The 23,101-nt window shown below is 39.3% G+C and overlaps 2 protein-coding genes across 4 annotated transcripts in view; both read left to right on the forward strand.

The window, feature by feature from the left end:
- The first annotated feature begins 4,500 nt into the window (after positions 1–4,500).
- LOC137074190 (uncharacterized) lies at positions 4,501–19,687 on the forward strand. 3 transcript variants are annotated; one of them, XM_067442873.1, is made up of 5 exons: positions 4,501–4,640; positions 9,970–10,251; positions 14,805–15,071; positions 17,568–17,720; positions 19,332–19,687. In XM_067442873.1, the coding sequence occupies exons 2-5, from the start codon at positions 9,993–9,995 to the stop codon at positions 19,499–19,501; spliced, it is 849 nt and encodes a 282-aa protein (XP_067298974.1). In that variant the 5' UTR covers positions 4,501–4,640; positions 9,970–9,992; the 3' UTR covers positions 19,502–19,687. The 3 variants fall into 3 exon arrangements, with proteins under 3 accessions (XP_067298974.1, XP_067298976.1, XP_067298975.1); XM_067442875.1 differs by lacking the exon at positions 4,501–4,640 and adding an exon at positions 4,656–4,673; XM_067442874.1 differs by lacking the exon at positions 4,501–4,640 and having other exon boundaries at positions 9,959–10,251.
- Positions 19,688–20,436: 749 nt separating this feature from the next.
- Positions 20,437–23,101, forward strand: part of gart (phosphoribosylglycinamide formyltransferase) — a 55,072-nt gene continuing 52,407 nt past the window's right edge. The window contains exon 1 of the mRNA XM_067442290.1: positions 20,437–20,574. The gene's annotated coding sequence lies outside the window, so the exon portion shown is untranslated. The remainder of the gene's footprint in view (positions 20,575–23,101) is intronic.

Consider the following 23,101-nt stretch of genomic DNA (forward strand, 5'->3'; position numbering starts at 1 on the left):
TAATGGCCTTCTGCCAGACCAGATGCAGAGGCTGATCTGTCGGACACTCGCAGGGCAAAACTGCAGTTCCTCCAACCTCGGCCGTAACATTATGTTCATCGCAGTCTGTGAGGGAGCATTAGGATCAACATCTCATAACTGATCTGATCAGATACTAGCCAAGTATCCGGTAACGTTAACAGAACGTTCCTTCAATGAATTCAAAACATTAGCACAATTAAACCCGTTATTTATGCATTGCTTTTTTTCTTCTGAAATGCTTCAGTTGGAAGTTCATCTAACATTATTATTATTATTATCATTATTATTATTTTTATGTTAGGCCCTACTAACTTTTAATCTCATAATTATGACTTATGTATAACTTTTTATGTAATGTTTGAGTAGTTGTTACATTTTGACTTTTTATCCCATGTCGACTGTTTGTCATAAATTAGGACTCTCAATTTCACTTGTCACTTAATACACTCACCTAAAGGATTATTAGGAACACCTGTCATAAATGCCATGATGTAATCAACCAATCAAATTTAAGCGATTTTATTTAAGCAATTTTGAGCGTGGCATGGTTGTTGGTGCCAGACTGAGTATTTCCCAATCTGCTCAGTTACTGGGATTTTCACACACAACCATTTCTAGGGTTCACAAAGAATGGTGTGAAAAGGGAAGAGCATCCAGTATGCGGCAGTCCTGTGCGAGAAAATGCCTTGTTGATGCTCGAGGTCAGAGGAGAATGGGCCGACTGATTCAAGCTGATAGAAGAGCAACTTTGACTGAAATAACCACTCGTTACAACCGACGTATGCAGCAAAGCATTTGTGAAGCCACAACACACACAACCTTGAGGCGGATGGGCTACAACAGCAGAAGACCCCACCGGGTACCACTCATCTCCACTACAAACAGGAAAAAGAGGCGACAATTTGCACAAGCTCACCAAAATCAGACAGTTGAAGACTGGAGAAATGTTGCCTGGTCTGATGAGTCTCGATTTCTGTTGGACATTCAGATGGTAGAGTCAGAATTTGCCGTAAACAGAATGAGAACATGGATCCATCATGCCTTGTTCCCACTGTGCAGGCTGGTGGTGGTGGTGTAATGGTGTGGGGGATGTTTTCTTGGCACACTTTAGGCCCCTTAGTGCCAATTGGGCATCGTTTAAATGCCACGGCCTACCTGAGCATTGTTTCTGACCATGTCCATCCCTTTATGACCACCATGTCCCCATCCACTGATGGCTACTTCCAGCAGGATAATGCACCATGTCACAAAGCTCCAATCATTTCAAATTGGTTTCTTGAACATGCCAATGAGTTGACTGAACTAAAATGGCCGCCACAGTCACCAGATCTCAACCCAATAGAGCATCTTTGGGATGTGGTGGAACGGGAGCTTCGTGCCCTGGATGTGCATCCCACAAATCTCCATCAACTGCAAGATGCTCTCCTATCAATATGGGCCGACATTTCTAGAGAATGCTTTCAGCAGCTTGTTGAATCAATGCCACGTAGAATTAAGGCAGTTCTGAAGGCGAAAGGGTCAAACACAGTATTAGTGTGAGCTCCTAATAATCCTTTAGGTGAGTGTGTCATAATCATGGCTTTTTATGTAATAATGTCAACGTTTTCTCATATTCATTTTTTGTCATGACGCTGACCTTTTATGTCATGATTATGACTTTGATTTTTTAAATGTAATATAATTGTTTTGTTGACTTTTCATTATAATCTCTATTTCATTAAGTTGCATACTTATCACTTTTAATGTCATAATGTCGACTGTTTGTCACATTTATGACTTTTTATGTTATAATTATGACTCATTTTTGTCATATTTCGACTTTTTTATCCAATAATTTTAACTTTTCATGTCATATGTTTTTAATGTCATAATTATGAATTAGCTTGTCACTTAGTATCTATGGCTTTTTATGTAATAATGTCAACGTTTTCTCAAAAAAATTTTCTCATAACGCTGACCTTTTATGTCATGATTATGACTTTTTAATGATTTTTTTAATGTAATATAATTGTTTTGTCGACTTTTCATTATAATCTCTATTTCAGTTGCATACTTATCACTTGTTATGTCATAATGTCGACTGTTTGTCATATTTATGACTTTGTATGTTATATTTATGACTATCTCAATTTCATTTGTGTCATATTTCGACTTTTTTATCCTATAATTATCACTTTTCATGTCATATGTTAATGTCATAATTATGAATTAGCTTGTCACTTAGGTATGTCATAATGTCAACGTTGTATGTCATATGTTTGTTTTTTTGGTCATAATGCTGACTTTTTAACATCACAATTATGACATGCTCGTGTTTATATTTTTATATATATATTTTTTTTTAAGTCATAGCCTAATTATCTCAATTTCCTTATCAAAGTTATCAACAATCGTTTTTCCGGTAACGCTAACAGAACGTTCCTTCGATGTATTAAAAAATAATATCCACATATAGGCTATAATACGACAGGTATGTGTTATAGTTGCTTTCTATTTTTTAAAAATAAAGATTTTCAGCCACTCACCAGTGCACGCGCACGTCGTTAAGAGCATGAGCGCGACGGAGAGTCTGAGCCGGACCGATCGGGTTCCGGTGGATCCGTCCATCATCCCGGAGCTCTTCATTCAGCGCTGATCATCTCAACAGATCACGTGCTCCTAATCGATAACCGGGTTTAGCTCTAAACTCGAGCTGTCGGCGAGTGTGTGTGTGTGTGTCTACATCAGCACACTCTCACTGACTAACTGACAGACACACCCACTCATACAAGTAAAAAAATGCGCTCGAAAGCGAAAGTAGACAAATTTCCAACGCCAATAACACACATAACACGCACAAACACACACACACACACACACACACACACACACACACACACACACACACACACACACACACACACACACACACACACACACACACACACACACACACTCTCTCTCTCTCTCTCTTTCTGACTCAATCGAAACCAGATACCGCATTAGTTTAGGTTACTGTCTGACTCATTTTCATTTAATTAAGTCATGATAAAAACACGCAATTTCAATGCCAACTCTAACAACTTGTAAAAAAATTTTTTTATTTGCGTTGACATTGAAATGTGTTTTGTGTGTGTCTGGTTTTGCTTAATATTTTTTCTTTTTTTGGTCATTTTTGTCATAATTTTGACTTCTCATCAAATATTTTGTTATATTATGACGTTTTGTGTCATATTTATGTTTTTATGTTAATCATAATTATGACTTTTTTTTTTTTACAAACGTTTTTTACTTGTCATAAGGTCGACTTTTTTTATGTCATAGTTATGACTTTGTCATAATGTCCACATCATATTATGGTCATATTTTGACTTTTTAACTAATAATTATCACTTTTTGTGTCATATTTATGGTTTTTATGTCAATTATGACTTTTTATTATTCATGATTTTCTACAATATTTATGTTTTCATGACATAATGTTCCCTTTGGTTAAAATCTTAATTTGATTAATTTTTTTCTTTTTATCGCATAATGATCACTTTTTATGTAATATTTATGTTTTAATGTCATATTTGTTTTGTTTTGTCATAATGCTGACTAACTAAAATGTCATAATTATTTATGGTTATGTCAATTTTCTTTTTTTGTTATGTTCAAAAAATGTATTTATGACTTTTTATGTCATATTTATGATTTTATGTAATAATTATGAATTAGCTTGTCACTTAGTATGTCATATTTATGGTTTTTATGTAATAATGTTGACTTTTAATGTCATATTTGTTTTGTTTTGTCATAATGTTGACTTATTAAAATGTCATAATTATTTATGGTTATGTCATAATTGACTTGACTATGATTTTTTATGTCATATTTATGATTTTATGTCAATGTTGACTATTCATGTCATAATTGTCATAATAAAAGATTTTGTCTTTTTTAATAGATATTTGTTTTGTTTTGTTTTTGTCATAATTATGACTATGTCATATTTTATGTCATAATTTTGACATCTTAATTTCACTATTATGGTCATATTTTGACTTTTTAGCTCATAATTATCAATTTTTGTGTTATATTTATGGTTTCATGTCATGATTATGACTTTTATAATATTTATGTTTTTATGTCTTTATGTTGACTTTTCTTGTCAAATTACTTAATCTCAGTTTCATCATAAATTGATCATTTTTGTCATCAAATAAAAAATTATGATGAAATTGAGATTCATATTTATGGTCTTTATGACATAATGTTGACTTTTAATCTTATATTTGTTTTGTTTTGTCATAATGTCGAATAACTAAAATGTCATAATTATTACTTAATTTGACTTATGTCATATTTGTTTTTTATTTCATAATTATGACATGATTATGACTACTGACAAAAATATAATCTCAATTTATTTATTTTTCGACTTTTCACTTTTATGTCATAATTATGTTTTATATGTCATTAGCATGTCATAATTATGACTTTTTGTGTCTCAAATAGAAAACCATCAGCATATTATGTCACACTTGATAGACCAATCACAGCACACTGACTGAATCCCGCCATCCAATCAAAGCACACTGACTGAGTCACGAGAGCTAATCACGGAATAAAAACAAACCAGAGCCCGTCAGGAATCTGTAAGTGAAGCGGTTTTCATTTTATCGAACCAGGTGCTTCATTTTAATCTTTTATCCTCGATATATCTTAATCAGAAAGAGATGATTCCCCCTGAAATCTGCAGCGAGCGTCGTGATATATGAAAACTAAAAGGCTCCCGTTATAATGACCGTGTTGACATGTTTCGGGTTCATCAGACCGCTTAAATATCACTGTCAGTGATTTTACCCTGGTAAAATACTGCTCAGCCCTGTTTTACTATGGTAAAATACAGCTCAAACCTGCTTTACCATGGTATAATACTGTTCAAACCTGCTTTACTATGGTAAAATACAGCTCAAACCTGCTTTACTATGGTAAAATACAGCTCAAACCTGCTTTACCCTGGTATAATACTGCTCAAACCAGCTTTACCCTGGTATAATACTGTTCAAACCAGCTTTCCTATGGTAAAATACTGCTCAGCCCTGCTTTACTATGGTAAAATGCAGCTCAAACCAGCTTTACCCTGGTATAATACTGTTCAAACCTGCTTTCCTATGGTAAAATACTGCTCAGCCCTGCTTTACTATGGTAAAATACTGCTCAGCCCTGCTTTACTATAGTAAAATACAGCTCAAACCTGCTTTACTCTGGTAAAATACAGCTCAAACCTGCTTTACCATGGTAAAATACAGCTCAAACCTGCTTTACTATGGTAAAATACTGCTCAAACCTGCTTTACTATGGTAAAATACTGCTCAGCCCTGCTTTACTATAGTAAAATACAGCTCAAACCTGCTTTACTCTGGTAAAATACAGCTCAAACCTGCTTTACCATGGTAAAATACAGCTCAAACCTGCTTTACTATGGTAAAATACTGCTCAGCCCTGCTTTACTATAGTAAAATACAGCTCAAACCTGCTTTACTCTGGTAAAATACAGCTCAAACCTGCTTTACTATGGTAAAATACTGCTCAGCCCTGCTTTACTATGGTAAAATACTGCTCAGCCCTGCTTTACTATAGTAAAATACAGCTCAAACCTGCTTTACTATGGTAAAATACAGCTCAAACCTGCTTTACCATGGTATAATACTGTTCAAACCTGCTTTACTATGGTAAAATACTGCTCAGCCCTGCTTTACTATAGTAAAATACAGCTCAAACCTGCTTTACTATGGTAAAATACTGCTCAAACCTGCTTTACTATGGTAAAGTACTGCTCAAACCTGCTTTACTATGGTAAAATACAGCTCAAACCTGCTTTACTATGGTAAAATACAGCTCAAACCTGCTTTACTCTGGTAAAATACAGCTCAAACCTGCTTTACCATGGTATAATACTGTTCAAACCTGCTTTACTATGGTAAAATACTGCTCAGCCCTGCTTTACTATAGTAAAATACAGCTCAAACCTGCTTTACTCTGGTAAAATACTGCTCAAACCTGCTTTACCATGGTAAAATACAGCTCAAACCTGCTTTACTCTGGTAAAATACAGCTCAAACCTGCTTTACCATGGTAAAATACAGCTCAAACCTGCTTTACTCTGGTAAAATACAGCTCAAACCTGCTTTACCCTGGTAAAATACTGTTCAACCCTGCTTTACCCTGGTATAATACTGCTCAGCCCTGCTTTACTATGGTAAAATACAGCTCAAACCTGCTTTACTATGGTAAAATACAGCTCAAACCTGCTTTACTATGGTAAAATACTGCTCAAACCTGCTTTACCCTGGTATAATACAGCTCAAACCTGCTTTACTATGGTAAAATACAGCTCAAACCTGCTTTACCATGGTAAAATACAGCTCAAACCTGCTTTACCCTGGTATAATACTGCTCAGCCCTGCTTTACTATGGTAAAATACTGCTCAACCCTGCTTTACCCTGGTATAATACAGCTCAAACCTGCTTTACTATGGTAAAATACTGCTCAAACCTGCTTTACCCTGGTATAATACAGCTCAAACCTGCTTTACTATGGTAAAATACAGCTCAAACCTGCTTTACCATGGTAAAATACAGCTCAAACCTGCTTTACTATGGTAAAATACAGCTCAAACCTGCTTTACTATGGTAAAATACTGCTCAACCCTGCTTTACCCTGGTATAATACAGCTCAAACCTGCTTTACTATGGTAAAATACTGCTCAGCCCTGCTTTACCCTGGTATAATACAGCTCAAACCTGCTTTACTATGGTAAAATACTGCTCAGCCCTGCTTTACCCTGGTATAATACAGCTCAAACCTGCTTTACTATGGTAAAATACTGCTCAGCCCTGCTTTACCCTGGTATAATACTGCTCAAACCTGCTTTACTATGGTAAAGTACTGCTCAGCCCTGCTTTACCCTGGTATAATACTGCTCAAACCTGCTTTACTATGGTAAAATACTGTTCAACCCTGCTTTACCCTGGTATAATACTGCTCAACCCTGCTTTACCCTGGTATAATACTGCTCAGCCCTGCTTTACCCTGGTATAATACTGCTCAGCCCTGCTTTACCCTGGTATAATACTGCTCAAACCTGCTTTACCCTGGTATAATACTGTTCAACCCTGCTTTACCCTGGTATAATACTGCTCAACCCTGCTTTACCCTGGTATAATACTGCTCAGCCCTGCTTTACCCTGGTATAATACTGCTCAGCCCTGCTTTACCCTGGTATAATACTGCTCAACCCTGCTTTACCCTGGTATAATACTGTTCAACCCTGCTTTACCCTGGTAAAATACTGCTCAGCCCTGCTTTACCCTGGTATAATACTGCTCAACCCTGCTTTACCCTGGTATAATACTGCTCAGCCCTGCTTTACCCTGGTATAATACTGTTCAACCCTGCTTTACCCTGGTATAATACTGTTCAACCCTGCTTTACCCTGGTATAATACTGCTCAACCCTGCTTTACCCTGGTATAATACTGCTCAACCCTGCTTTACCCTGGTATAATACTGCTCAGCCCTGCTTTACCCTGGTATAATACTGCTCAACCCTGCTTTACCCTGGTATAATACTGCTCAACCCTGCTTTACCCTGGTATAATACTGCTCAACCCTGCTTTACCCTGGTATAATACTGCTCAACCCTGCTTTACCCTGGTATAATACTGTTCAACCCTGCTTTACCCTGGTATAATACTGCTCAGCCCTGCTTTACCCTGGTATAATACTGCTCAACCCTGCTTTACCCTGGTATAATACTGCTCAACCCTGCTTTACCCTGGTATAATACTGTTCAACCCTGCTTTACCCTGGTATAATACTGCTCAACCCTGCTTTACCCTGGTATAATACTGCTCAGCCCTGCTTTACCCTGGTATAATACTGCTCAACCCTGCTTTACCCTGGTATAATACTGCTCAACCCTGCTTTACCCTGGTATAATACTGCTCAACCCTGCTTTACCCTGGTATAATACTGCTCAACCCTGCTTTACCCTGGTATAATACTGCTCAACCCTGCTTTACCCTGGTATAATACTGCTCAGCCCTGCTTTACCCTGGTATAATACTGCTCAACCCTGCTTTACCCTGGTATAATACTGCTCAACCCTGCTTTACCCTGGTATAATACTGCTCAGCCCTGCTTTACCCTGGTATAATACTGCTCAGCCCTGCTTTACCCTGGTATAATACTGCTCAACCCTGCTTTACCCTGGTATAATACTGTTCAACCCTGCTTTACCCTGGTATAATACTGTTCAACCCTGCTTTACCCTGGTAAAATACTGCTCAGCCCTGCTTTACCCTGGTATAATACTGCTCAGCCCTGCTTTACCCTGGTATAATACTGCTCAACCCTGCTTTACCCTGGTATAATACTGTTCAACCCTGCTTTACCCTGGTAAAATACTGCTCAGCCCTGCTTTACCCTGGTATAATACTGCTCAACCCTGCTTTACCCTGGTATAATACTGTTCAACCCTGCTTTACCCTGGTATAATACTGCTCAACCCTGCTTTACCCTGGTATAATACTGTTCAACCCTGCTTTACCCTGGTATAATACTGTTCAACCCTGCTTTACCCTGGTAAAATACTGCTCAGCCCTGCTTTACCCTGGTATAATACTGCTCAACCCTGCTTTACCCTGGTATAATACTGTTCAACCCTGCTTTACCCTGGTAAAATACTGCTCAGCCCTGCTTTACCCTGGTATAATACTGCTCAGCCCTGCTTTACCCTGGTATAATACTGCTCAGCCCTGCTTTACCCTGGTATAATACTGCTCAACCCTGCTTTACCCTGGTATAATACTGTTCAACCCTGCTTTACCCTGGTATAATACTGCTCAGCCCTGCTTTACCCTGGTAAAATACTGCTCAACCCTGCTTTACCCTGGTAAAATACTGCTCAAACCTGCTTTACTATGGTAAAATACTGCTCAAACCTGCTTTACCCTGGTATAATACTGCTCAACCCTGCTTTACCCTGGTATAATACTGCTCAGCCCTGCTTTACCCTGGTAAAATACTGTTCAACCCTGCTTTACCCTGGTATAATACTGCTCAGCCCTGCTTTACTATGGTAAAATACAGCTCAAACCTGCTTTACTATGGTAAAATACTGCTCAAACCTGCTTTACCCTGGTATAATACAGCTCAAACCTGCTTTACCCTGGTAAAATACTGTTCAACCCTGCTTTACCCTGGTATAATACTGCTCAGCCCTGCTTTACTATGGTAAAATACAGCTCAAACCTGCTTTACTATGGTAAAATACTGCTCAAACCTGCTTTACCCTGGTATAATACAGCTCAAACCTGCTTTACTATGGTAAAGTACTGCTCAAACCTGCTTTACCCTGGTATAATACTGCTCAGCCCTGCTTTACTCTGGTAAAATACAGCTCAACCCTGCTTTACCCTGGTAAAATACTGCTCAGCCCTGCTTTACTATGGTAAAATACAGCTCAAACCTGCTTTACTATGGTAAAATACAGCTCAAACCTGCTTTACTATGGTAAAATACTGCTCAACCCTGCTTTACTATGGTAAAATACTGTTCAACCCTGCTTTACTATGGTAAAATACTGCTCAACCCTGCTTTACCCTGGTAAAATACTGCTCAGCCCTGCTTTACCCTGGTATAATACTGCTCAAACCTGCTTTACTATGGTAAAATACAGCTCAAACCTGCTTTACTATGGTAAAATTATGACTTAATATCACAGAATTATGACTTTATATCACACAAATCTGACTTTATATCACAGAATTATGTGATACAAATCAAAATTCTGAGATACAAAGTCGCTCTTTTTTTGTTGTTGAAAAATTGCTCTTTTTTTTTATTTTTATTGAATGGCGAAAACGGTTTCCATATATATTTGGGTGCCCGAGGCATGATCTGACAGATGTTTTGCAGGTGTTTTCCATCATCCAGCGCAGATGGAGGTGATCGGTCCGGAAGCTGCCGGCTCTGAGGAGGCCGAGGTCCAGACGGCCATGCTGTGGAGCATCCAGGAGGCGGTCCAGAGACAGACTCTGCAGATCGGGGTCTCAGCGTGCGGAGCCACGGCCGTGGTGGACGTCCTGCAGGCTCTGGGCATCTCAGTCACACCGGAGACGGTCAATCACTGCGTGCGGACGAGCCTGAGGAGGAACGAGGCGCCGCTGCACGATTACCTGCACTCACGCAGCACAGCCGGTTAGTCTTCAGACGCTTTAATACACACTTAAACCATAAATCAGGGCCTTTAGATGCCACGGACCAACATTCTTATAATCTTTTATAAACACCCAATTAATACACTAAAAATGTGTGTATATATATATATGTGAGAGTTGCTTATTCTTCTTTAGGTTTATACATCCAACATTAATAGCCAATTTAAGTTTGGAAACAATATGTTGTATTTATGTCACACTTACTATTTAACAGTAAAAAAAATGTGGGGGTCCTTGGCATCATTCAACCCCTATATACTTTTAGGACGTAGTATAAGTCAGTCCCTCCAGGATTTCGCGATATTTTTTTGTGATTTTTGCGATCAATATGACTGATTTTGTGGAGGTAATTTCCAGAAATGTGCGAAAAAATTTTGCGATGTTTTTTAAAAATAATTAAGATACCACATTTACCATATTATGTGTTATGTTAGATGCACAATAGTCATACACAACAATAGAACAAACCAATGCACAAATCTTTGGTATCCTACACAAAAAGGCCAGTGGTGTACTATTAGCTTTAATAACATGATCGCTTAGGGTGGGACATATCTGGGAAAAGTAAATGCAGCAATAAGCAATTGCCTTATATAAAAAGTTCTCAAATAATTAATTAATCAAGTAAACAGTCAGTAATAAAATAAGAACTAATAAACATGATATGAGGACAAATAAATACAATGATAAATAAACACAAAAATGCTTTTTTAAGTCGTTTTTTATCGTTTAAGTCAGGCTACTGTTATATTTTTTATTTTGTTCAGTGGTTGTTATTTGATAGGTGGCCTATAGGCTGCGGTTGCTTTCTCTTTAAAGGGGGGGTGAAACACTCAGTTTCAGTCAATCTCATGTCAATCTTGAGTACCTATAGAGTAGTATTGCATCTCCAAAAAGTCTTTAGTTTTATCATATTTATAAAAGAAATATGGGCTGTTCCGAGTCTTTCCGGAAAAAACGAGCGCCTGGAGGCGTATCGAGTGGGCGGAGCTAAAGAATGACGAGGCGTATCGTGTGGGCGGAGCTAAAGAATGACGAGCGCGCAAAGCGGTGACGTCCTCAAGCGTGGAGAAACCCATCGCTATCTCAGCTAATACAGATATGATCCAGAATCAGATCTGGAGGCTGAAATAAATTGAACAGGAGAAGCAGCAGCAGCAGGACGTCCGTCTCTGTGGTATGGACTGTATTTAGTGGCCTGTCAACATTTGTGTGTGTTTACTCGCAGTTTATGAGGACATGATTCGGTTTATGGACTATTGTATGCGACTAAACCTTAGCAGTAGCGAGCAAAACGGTTTTGCACGTCAGACTAGTGTAACGTTATACAGAGAACAGCAATGGAGTCCGTTAGCGCATTTGAATGACGAAGCACGCAATCGTGTCGTTTACTGATGTTTACTCACGCGACGATAGCCGACAGCACAGACATCTGAAGCAGTTTAACTCACCGGCTGCTTCCAAAGCAGGACCGAACCTTTATCGCTGGGACCGCTCCGTCAAAAACACACTTCTTTGGTATGATTTGGTGAAGTCCTGACAGCAGTGACCGTGGAGATCCACTTTGCGACTCGACTGAAGCGATGTTATAAAGCTTCCCGTCATTTCTGCGTTCAAATCGGTTCAAATGCAGCGCTGCCTTCCCAGAATGCTGTGCTGAAGCGTTGAAGTCGCTCGACGTCACCCATAGGAATAAAGTGGAGCGCGGCAGACGTGTTCACGGACGACTGGATCTGCAGCTGAGAGTGTTTATGGGCGTGCGTTTCCTCTCTCGCTCTAGTCACGCGCGCGCGCGCCCTACCGGGAGAAGAGCCCGTACGGCCCATACAAGGACCTTCTGCTCTATTAACGTCAAGCCGACCCATACTCGAAAAAAACTCTCCAAAACTTGTGAGAAACCGGAAGGAGTATTTTTGACACAGAAATACTCCATCAAACGTCCAACATTAGTTTTTGAAACTTTGTCTATGTTTAGGATGGGAATCCAAGTCTTTAACAGTGGAAAAAGCTCAGTATGCAGGAAACAGCATTTCACCGCCCCTTTAAAGATTACCGCCTACAGTAATACACGGCCTTTTATTAGCCTATAGCCTATACTGTCACACTTCCCAAACCTATTCACTCAAGACACTGCCAAGACGGACATTTAGACATAATAATGGGTGTATATGATTATGATTGTTCAAGGGCATAAGCCTATATAAAAACAGATCTGTATACTCGCGAGCACTGACAGCCGGCAAACAATCCTCCGCCAGTCTGACATCGGTCCGTGTGTCAGAGGCGAATTGAGTATACAGCGCTTTTATTAACTCTTTTTTAGTGTTATCGGGCATATCATACTTTTATTTGGTCATTCATCCATCTAGAGTAATCAATTCCTCCGGTCCTGGCGCTTAGGCCTATGCGAGACGAGATGGCAGACGAGAAAGATTTACTTTCGCTTTTACAAAGTCAAACTGTGCAAGCACCCCAACGTCTGTAATCCTCATGAAAACAATGTATTAAAGCTTTAAATAAATTAGAGATAGTTCAGTTAGATATTTATTTTTATTTTTTGCTATTGAAAATATTTTTTTGTGTGATTATTTTGCGGTGAAATGGCAAATTATGCAGGGGCGCAAAAAAATGCGACATTTTTCTGATTTTGCATTGTATTCAGCGATCGCGGTATCGCGAAAAACTGGAGGGACTGATAAGTAGGCGAATTGGGACGCTCTCTGTGTGTTTTATTCTCTAATCCAGGGGTTTTCGAACTTTATGATACCAAGGACCCCCAAATATGATGAACCTGTATGAGGGACCCCCCTTCCAAAAATCCATCTATTTTTATCTAAGAAAAAACTTTTAAACTGTTAGATTAATAGTAAGTGTGACATTTATAAATAAAACATATTGTTTACCAACTTAAATAGGCTAGACTTAATGTTGGATGTACAGTGCCTTGCGAAAGTATTCGACCCCCTTGAACTTTGCGACCTTTTGCCACATTTCAGGCTTCAAACATAATGGTATAAAACTGTAATTTTTTGTGAAGAATCAACAACAAGTGGGACAAGTGGAACGAAATTTGTTGGATATTTCAAACTTTTTTAACAAATCAAAAACTGAAAAATTGGGCTGTAAAATTATTCGGCCCCTTTACTTTCAGTGCAGCAAACTCTCTCCAGAAGTTCAGTGAGGATCTCTCCCTGTGTCCCAATTCGCATACTATCCATCCTAAATAGTATTCGAAAATAGAATTAGTATGTCCCAAATCGTAGTATGTTGAAAAGAGTATTCCAAAGATTCCCGGATGGTTTACTATTTCCGGTCCGAATTCGCAGTATGAATCGATTGGCACTCTAACGGCTGATATTACCCACAACCCACTGCGAGTTGGATGAGGATTTGGTTAGAACTACAAACGTGGATAAAAAGCGTTAAAAAACTACAAACATGGCGGATGTGCGAGTCCGACGGTTAAGTAGAGAAGTTTAGATAAAGGCGTTTGAGTGACCAACTATCAGTATTTAACCTGACAGAAATATATTTATTCAGTGTTGTCCACATTATATTTCACCTGCAGCAGCATTGTGAACTTTTGTAATGACACGTTTGGCCGTTAACTTTTAAACGCATCATTATATTTAAACTGCAGACACATGAGGAGAGTCTCTGCATTAAAGACACACACACGGCAGATCAACGTGCAGCTACATTTCTCTCCGATACGGCAGGAGATTAAACTGAATGAGGAGGATTTGAGCTGATGAATCTGACGATGATTGACAGGGCAGATAAACGGTTATGGGATGCACGTAACTAAACGACAGAGTCCGTTAAAGATGGCGAAGTAGTCCCGAAGCTTGCATACTTTTCTGCTACACACTCAAAAGTATATACCTTTTCTTCACAAAAAAGAGTACATACTTAGTAGTATAAGTAGGCGTATTGGGACACAGCATCTGAATGATCCAATGTTGACCTAAATGACTAATGATGATAAAGAGAATCCACCTGTGTGTAATCAAGTCTCAGTATAAATGCACCTGCACTGTGATAGTCTCAGAGGTCCGTTTAAAGCGCAGAGAGCATCATGAAGAACAAGGAACACACCAGGCAGGTCCGAGATACTGTTGTGGAGAAGTTTAAAGCCGGATTTGGATACAAAAAGATTTCCCAAGCTTTAAACATCCCAAGGAGCACTGTGCAAGCGATAATATTGAAATGGAAGGAGTATCAGACCACTGCAAATCTACCAAGAGATCTAAGAAGTTTACGTACTTGCCTTACAACCCCAGTGAGCGAGATAAAGGGGGTTATAGTGAGAAAAACTCACTAGAAAGATGGAAAGCAAATGTATACAATTCTAGAAAGTATGTATATGGCAAGAAAGAAGAGAAATATTTAGAAATTAAACAGTTAGAGTAGACTTTATCCATTTTTGATTTGTCTCTTTATTCTCTGAAATTGTGTGGGGACCTTTTAGAAGCTTCCTCGACCCCAGTTTGAAAACCCCTGCTCTAATCCAACACGTTTGACCTCCTCCAGGGGCGACACACCTGCAGCTGATCGATGGGGCGCAGCAGGCCAGCGGAGGCCGTGTAATGGGCCGCTTTTTCAGCCTTTATCCGCGGCGGCGGGTGAAGCTGGTGCCCTGGTTGGCTCGCTGGATACTGCGTGGAGCCGTTCCCGTCGCCACAATGAACATGCAGAAGGCCGTTCCTGAAGGAGAAGAGATTCCTGACGCCTGGCATCACCAGCTCATCTTCGGAGTCGGACCCAGTGCCATATTCATGACCAATCCTCTGGATGTGGGTGCGTCCCAAATCACACTCCAGCTCACTAAAACTGAAACCGCAAAGGGGTGCTTAAAGGGTTAGTTCACCCAATAATGAAAATGGTGTAATTAATGATCACCCTAATGTCATTCCACACCCGTAAGACCTCCGTTCATCTTCACACACAGTTTAAGATATTTTATATTTAGTCCGAGAGCGTATGCAAGTGTATGCACACTATACTGTCCATGTCCAGAAAGGGAATAAAAACATCATCACAGTAGTCCATATGAGACATCAGTGGGTTAATTAGAGTCTCTTGAAGCATCCAAAATACATTTGGGTCCAAAAATAACAAAAACTACGACTTTATTCAGCATTGGCTTCTCTTCTGGGTTTGTGTTCAATCCTCAAATAAAGATTCAAACGGTTATGAGTCAGTGAATTGACTTATGATTCGGATCGCGTGTCAAACTGAAATCACGTGACATTGGCGATCCGAATCATGAATCAAACGCTGATTCAAAACGGTTCGAATCTTTATTTGAGGAAGAGAAGCCAATGCTGAATAAAGTCGTAGTTTTTGTTATTTTTGGACCCAAATGTATTTTGGATGCTTCAAGAGACTCTAATTAACCCACTGATGTCTCATATGGACTACTGTGATGATGTTTTTATTCCCTTTCTGGACATGGACAGTATAGTGTGCATACACTTGCATACGCTCTCGGACTAAATATAAAATATCTTAAACTGTGTGTGAAGATGAGCGGAGGTCTTACGGGTGTGGAGCGACATTAGGGAGAGGAGTTAATGACAGAAGTTTTATTTTTGGGTGAACTAACCCTTTAAGTGGTGAAGTGAGGGCTTCAACACAAACAGAGTAACAGCTCCTCATCTGCAGCGGTCACACCTTCAGTGAAAACACAAAACTTTCCGAGAACTTGAACAATGAACACACAGAGATAAGGATTAAAGGTTATCAAACAAAAATTTGGGTACTACAGAAAACTAGAATTCCCCTTATATTTAACACAAACATCTTATGAATTTATAATTAAAATGGTCAAAAATCCCCTTCACACTATAGTATAGTAAAAGAACAGTAAACTATAGCACAGCAAAAAATAAAACCTAGTGATCGACACGTTTTTTTTTTTATGTCAGCAGAAGTTTTTCTTTATTTTGATGGCATGTTCATATATATATATATATACACCGATCAGGCATAACATTATGACCACCTTCCTAATATTGTGTTGGTCCCTTTTGCTGACCGTCGAGGCATGGACTCCATCAGACCCTTGAAGGTGTGCTGTGGGACCTGGCACCAAGATTATAGCAGCAGATCCTTTAAGTCCTGTAAATTGAGAGGTGGGGCCTTCATGGATCGGACTTGTTTGTTCAGCACATCCCACAGATGCTCGATTGGATTGAGATCTGGGGAATCTGGAGGCCGAGTCAACGCCTCAAACTCGTTGTGCTCCTCAAACCATTCCTGAAGCATTTGTGCTTTGTGTCAGGAGCATTATCCTGCTGGAAGAGCCACAGCCACCAGAATACCGTTTCCATGACAGGCTGAACATGGTCTCAGCAATGCTTAGGTAGGTGGAGCGTGTCAAAGTAACATCCACATGGATGGAGGACCCAAGGTTTCCCAGCAGAACATTGGCCAAAGCATCACACTGCCTCCGCCGGCTCGCCTTCTTCCCATAGTGCATCCTGGGGCCATGTGTTCCCCAGGTAAGCCACACACACACACCCGGCCATCCACGTGATGTAAAAGAACACGTGATTCCTCAGACCAGGCCACCTTCTTCCATTGCTCCCTGGTCCAGTTATGATACTCACGTGCCACTGTTGGTGGTTTCGGCGGGGTCAGGGGTCAGCATGGGGCACCCTGACTGGTCAGCAGCTATGCCACCCACCTTTCTATCAGAACCAGCATTAACTTCTGGAGCAGTTTGAGCTCCAGTAGCTCGTCTGTTTGATCGGACCACACGGGCCAGCCTTCGCTCCCCATGGTCATCAATGAGCCTTGGCCGCCCATGACCCTGTGGCCGGTTCTCCACTGGTCCTTCCTTGGAGCACTTTTGATAGATACTGACCACTGCAGACCGGGAACAGCCCACAAGAGCTGCAGTTTTGGAGATGCTCTGACCCAGTCGTCTAGCCGTCACAATCTGGCCCTCGTCAAACTCGCTCAAATCCTTACGCTTGCCCATTTTTCCTGCTTCTAACACATCAACTTTAGGACAAAATACTCACTTGCTGCCTAATATATCCCACCCACTAACAGGAGCCGTGATGAAGAGATAATCAGTGTTATTCACCTATCAGTGGTCATAATGTTATGCCTGATCTGTGTTTAAATATTAAATGATGAACATGCCATACAAGCCACACTATATAATACACATACACACAGTATGTTAAATAACCATGTGGTGATGGCAATATTACATAGCCCTTGGTGTAATGAAATTTCTTTGTGTTCCTTCTTAGATCCTACACTTGTTGTTTTCTTCCACAGTGAGTGAAGACGAGGTTCATGAGCGCCTTTGCAGCGAGTCTGTGCTGCTCATTCGCCGTGAAGATGTTCTGAAGAGACTGACTCCAGATGTTCACCTATCACAGATCTCAGATCAGCATCCCGACCTGCGCTGGAAGACGTTAAATGTGGAGGGTACGACACCCTCTTGTGACTATTCTAGTGCACATCATCCACTGCGCACTAAATTTATAATGTTGTTCAGTGTCCAGTCGGTTGACTGTAAATGTCGTCTGGATGCCATGCTATTGCTCCAGCTAAAGCATTGAGCTAAAGTAAAGTAAAAATTAACTATTATCTATAGTATAGTAAACGAACATTAAACTATAATACAGGACATTTAAAAATATAATACATATTGGCATCGGACGATACGTTTTCCTTTTTGGCCGATGTGTTGAATGCGTTTTATTTTGATGGTGAAATGAAAACTGAAAATATAAAAGCTAAAGTAAAATTAACTATTAACTACAGGGCAGTAAAAAATAAAAAAAACATAGTTACAAATATTGGCATCGGACGATAATTTTTCCTTTTTGGTCTGTTGTATTTTTTGTTTGTTTGTTTGTTTATTGAAAAAAAAGCTAAACAAAAGCAAAATAAACTATTAACTATAGTACAGTAAAAATAAAAACAGCTGCACATCCCATATATCGGCCGATATATGGCATTTTAAATATCGTCACTAGATAAGTTTTCCCTTTTTGGCAGATGTGTTGAATGTGTTTTATTTTGACGGCAAAATGAAAACTAAAAAAATATGAAAGCTAAAGTAAAATGAACTTTTAACTACAAGGTGGTAAAAATAAAAATATTGTAATAAATATCGGCATCAGGTGATACGTTTTTTCTTTTTGGTCGATGTGTGTTTAATTTTTTTGTTTTTTATTGAAAACTGAAAATACAAAAGCTAAACTAAAGCAAAATAAACTATTGACTATAGTACAGTAAACAAACGGTAAACTATAGTGCAGTAAAAATAGAAACAGTTGGTCATCCCATATATCGGCTAATATTTGGCATTTTAAATAGTGACCGGACGATAAGGTTTCCTTTTTGGCCGATGTGTTGAATGTGATTTATTTTGACGGCAAAATGAAAACTAAAAATATAAAAGCTAAAGTAAAATTATTAACAACAGTATAGTGAACAAACAGTAGGCTAAACTATAATACAGTAAAAATAAAAATATCGTAATAAATATCGGCGTCGGACGATAAGTTTTCCTTTTTGGTAGATGTGTGATTTTATTTTTTGGTTTTTATTTATTGAAAACTGAAAATACAAAAGCTAAACTAAAGCAAAATAAACTATTTACTATAGTACAGTAAAAATAAAAACTGGTCGTCCAATATATCGGCCATATTTGGCATCTGCATCAGACGAAAAGTTTTCCTTTTTTGGCAGATGTGTTGAATGTGCTTTATTTTGACGGCAAAGTACAAACTGAAAATATAAAAGCTAAAGTAAAATTAACTATTAACTTTAATACAGTAAAAATAAAAACAAGTGGTCATCCCATTTATCTGCCAATATTTGGCATTTTTAAAAATTGTCATCGGCCGATAAGTTTAACTTTTTGGCCAATGTGACTTTTATTTTAATGACAAAATGAAAACTGGAAATATAAAAGCTGAAGTAAAATAAACTATTAAGAGTACAGTAAAAGAAATGTCGCCTAGATGCCATGCCAATGCTCCAGCTAAATGCATTGAGCATCTGACCGTGAGCTTCTTTAATTGATAGGTCAAGTCCGAGACATGGTCAGGGAGGAAGAGCGTAAGGATGAAGAGCGTGCGAAGAGGAGACATCTCACGATTCCAGCGGCGTACAGCTCCGGCGTGACTCTCTTTGCTCTCAGAGACACTGATGCTGGACTAGAGCTTCTCAACTCGCCAGAACTGCCTCTGATGTGAATTCACAATGAAACCAACTGCTAATTAACTTATTAAGGAGTTGACATTGGATCAATATTACTGTCTGTTTTTATTCTTGAGATTTTAAATAGATGTGTTTTGCGTTGACAATGTTGATTCATTGTTTTGTTTGTGTGGTAATTGGTTGACAGCATCATGTTTATCAAATAAAAGTCAAGAAATGCATGTGTTAGTCTTATTGGGACGCTTTAAACGATTGTGATTTTGTTTTGTGTTGCGTTGGAAGGATTAATTATGATAGAAATCTCAAACCTGTGCACACTCTCTCGAACTCGTCATCGATAAACTACATTTCCCAAAATTCTCTATGACCCCTGAAAGGAAGTTGATCAAACTGAAACTTGAATTTTCAAGAGTATATAAAAAATTGTAAACTCCCAACCACTATATTATATATTTATTGTACAATTCTATCTTATATTTCAGATCTACGACACTGTTTTACGGTTTTTGAGTTTCGTGTAACGTGTGTGGTGTTATTAGTGTCAAGGGGTCCGATTCATTTCGGGCGAATCGATTCGTTCGAAAGACTCGGTTCAGTTAATCAAATAAAATTAGATATTTGTACTGTTTTTATTTGACATAAACACTTAGTAAGAAGGGCAAATTGCGAGTTATAAACTCGGAATTTTTAAATGTGAACTAGGAACTGCGAGTCATAACGCCCGATTTGCTTCCGAAGTTATAACGCGCAATTCTGAGGGGAAAAAGATAGATTTGTGCGATAAATGTCGCAAATAACATGTTATATATTTTTTCCACGTGGCGGACACAAGCTTCTATACATCGTATATTGATATTTTGTTTATGATCTCACCTCAGTTTTAGACTTTATACAGTGCACTTGATCTAACGGAATAATTTAAAAGAACCGATTCAAATGAACAATTCATTTGGCGAGTCGAATACTAGTAGCGTGTCCGCCTGTGAGTCATTAGAGTCAGCGCACGTGGTTTGTTGTGGAACACGCACCCTGGTCTTCTGTCCATCGCTCAAACACAACCTGAACGAGACACAGGGTCCAGACTAGCCTGCAGATCATCAGAAATAACGTAAGTGAGCAACTACACCCACAGAAACAACACATACAAACTTTAACAAGTCAACTTAGCAACTGCGTGGAAGTTGTGCATTGTTTTGAATGATGTTGCATCATGATTTTTTGTGCAGTGCTTGAATGTTTGGCATCATGGTAATGTCTATTTAGACATGTTCATAAAATGACACAGTCACTTTAATATTATGTCGAAGAACCATGTAAATCTGAATATGGTGATCCATTACAACTATAACAGTGCATGGCACCATTTCTAAAAGTTGCTAAACATGTTCATGCATGTTAATTGGTCATGCATTTCTACTCATTAAGATATAAATTGAATGCATAATCACTATTATGCATGCATAATCACTAATATGCATGCATATCCAGTATATGTTGCATTTAGTGTAAGTTAATTAAAAGCGTAAATGAGCAGCAGCCCCTGGATCTCGTGATGTGAGTCCTCATGTGCTGCTGGTTAACATTCATCACTGCTGTGTTTGTGTGTTTGCTCTGTGTGTTTGATTGATTTGTGATCATCAGTTATCAACATTCACTCTTGCTCAACCTGAGGAATTGTGTCAGTGGGTTTTGGAGCAAAAGTTCAACTAAACACTCATGTTTTCAAATTAAATGAATGCTGTTTTCCATGCAAATGCAATGTTTTGTGCACATGCACATTGTTGCAGTGCTTCTTTAGGTGTGTGTGACTTTTATGTCTTGGGATTTAAGGTCTTCAGAAACACTGAAAGGTCAACGGCAGGAGATGCGATCAGACTCGCATCGATGCGTCCTATAGGTCAAACGGCCTCTTTAGATGATATAAACTCTGTTTGCCATGCAGACATTTTGTGAGATAGTGAGTGAGTAATATATCAGAGATTATCAGTATCCGCCAATAACCGTGAACAGAAGCGCTACCTCTGCAAAAATATGCGGCACAGCTTTTATTTCAATTGTTTTGTGAATGCAAGCTAATTTTGTTAAAGGATTAGATCACTTCCTCACCCCCATCTCATTCAAGATGTTCATGTCTTTCTTTCTTCAGTTGAAATGTTTTTTTGAGAAAAACATTCCAGGATTTTTCTCCACATAATGGACTTCAATGGGAACCAACGGTTGAAGGTCCAAATCAATGCAGTTTCAGAGACTCTGACCGATCCCAGAGGAATAGAGTCTGATCCAGACAAACCATCGGACATTTACAAGAAAAAATAAACATTTATATACTTTTTTTTAGCCTCAAATGCTCAACTTCGACGTTGTTCTTCTTCACGGCACATGATGTCATCAAGTCGGAAAGGTCACATGACCAGTGTTAAAACGAACGTGCACAGACTAAATCAAACGCGCTTTACACAAATAAAGGTAAAACAACGATGCCGGACGATTTTAGAGTTGGAGGAGAACATGAGATGGAGTTTTTCAGCATTGGGTCGTCATATTAACTCCAGCAGTCGTGTATAAACCATAGACTGTGAAAAAAATATGGGTTTAGTGTCCGTGACGTCGCCCTGATTCTGAAGAGCAGTTTTAAAGCGTAAAGTAGAGACGAGCTGGCCGTCGCCATTTTGCCAGCATGTCGCCTTAATTATGCAGAACTTTAAAGCCTAGTTCAGACTGCACGATTTTGAAACTCGTCGGGTCACTGCTCTTTTCACACTGCATGACTATCTGTGTTATCATTCAGTCACTGCGGTGTTCACACTGACCGATGGTTTGACGACAGAGGAGTTCACACTGAATGACTGAACAAGAGGAAGAATCGCCGACAACTCTCTCTCTCTCCGGTGCGCAAACTACGTTTCCCAACTACACGTGCGATGTGACAAGTAAACAACGCGAGATCACACGTGCGTCAGACCGGAGTTCTCACGCGAGACTTTGAAGTGTTATTAAAATGAAAAACTGCACAAAGTTTGCTTCAAATTGTCTGTGCGCTGATTTGTGGAGAAAAAGGTTTATATTTGGATTATCCACCAAAATACAAATATACACCAAATATCTCACCGGCATCGGCGACTCGTCGGTGATTCTTTCTGATCGCGTCTTTGATTATTCACACTGCGTGATTGTCACTCGTGTGCACGAGCACCGATTTGCCGATGATCTCGGGCATTTGTCGGCGATTTCGCAAAATCTGTCGGCGACTCAAAATCGGGGCAAAAATTGGTCAGTGTGAACTAGGCTTAAGGCTTTATATGATGTAAATGAATGAGTTATAAAAACATTCACCCCCCTCACAGTCGTCATGAAGGGCAAAATTAGCCGTTTAGACCAAAACCACAATGTGTCCCTGACTGTCAACGTGTTTTTGTTCTGCTGTAAAGTTGGGCATTTTAACATGAGCTCAATGAGATTCTGCTCCTTCTGGAGCCGCTCTAGTGGCCAGTCGAGGAACTGCAGTTTAAGTCACTTCTGTATTGGCCTCAACCGTAGACCGTAAAAAAAATGGACGACTCAACATCATCCTTTTCCGCTCGGCAGAGTTGAAGCTTTCAGGCGGCCTGCACGGCGCTGACATCTTGGGACTGAGT

This window comes from Pseudorasbora parva, chromosome 4 (assembly GCF_024679245.1).
Source record: "Pseudorasbora parva isolate DD20220531a chromosome 4, ASM2467924v1, whole genome shotgun sequence".
NCBI classification, from domain to species: Eukaryota; Metazoa; Chordata; class Actinopteri; order Cypriniformes; family Gobionidae; genus Pseudorasbora; species Pseudorasbora parva.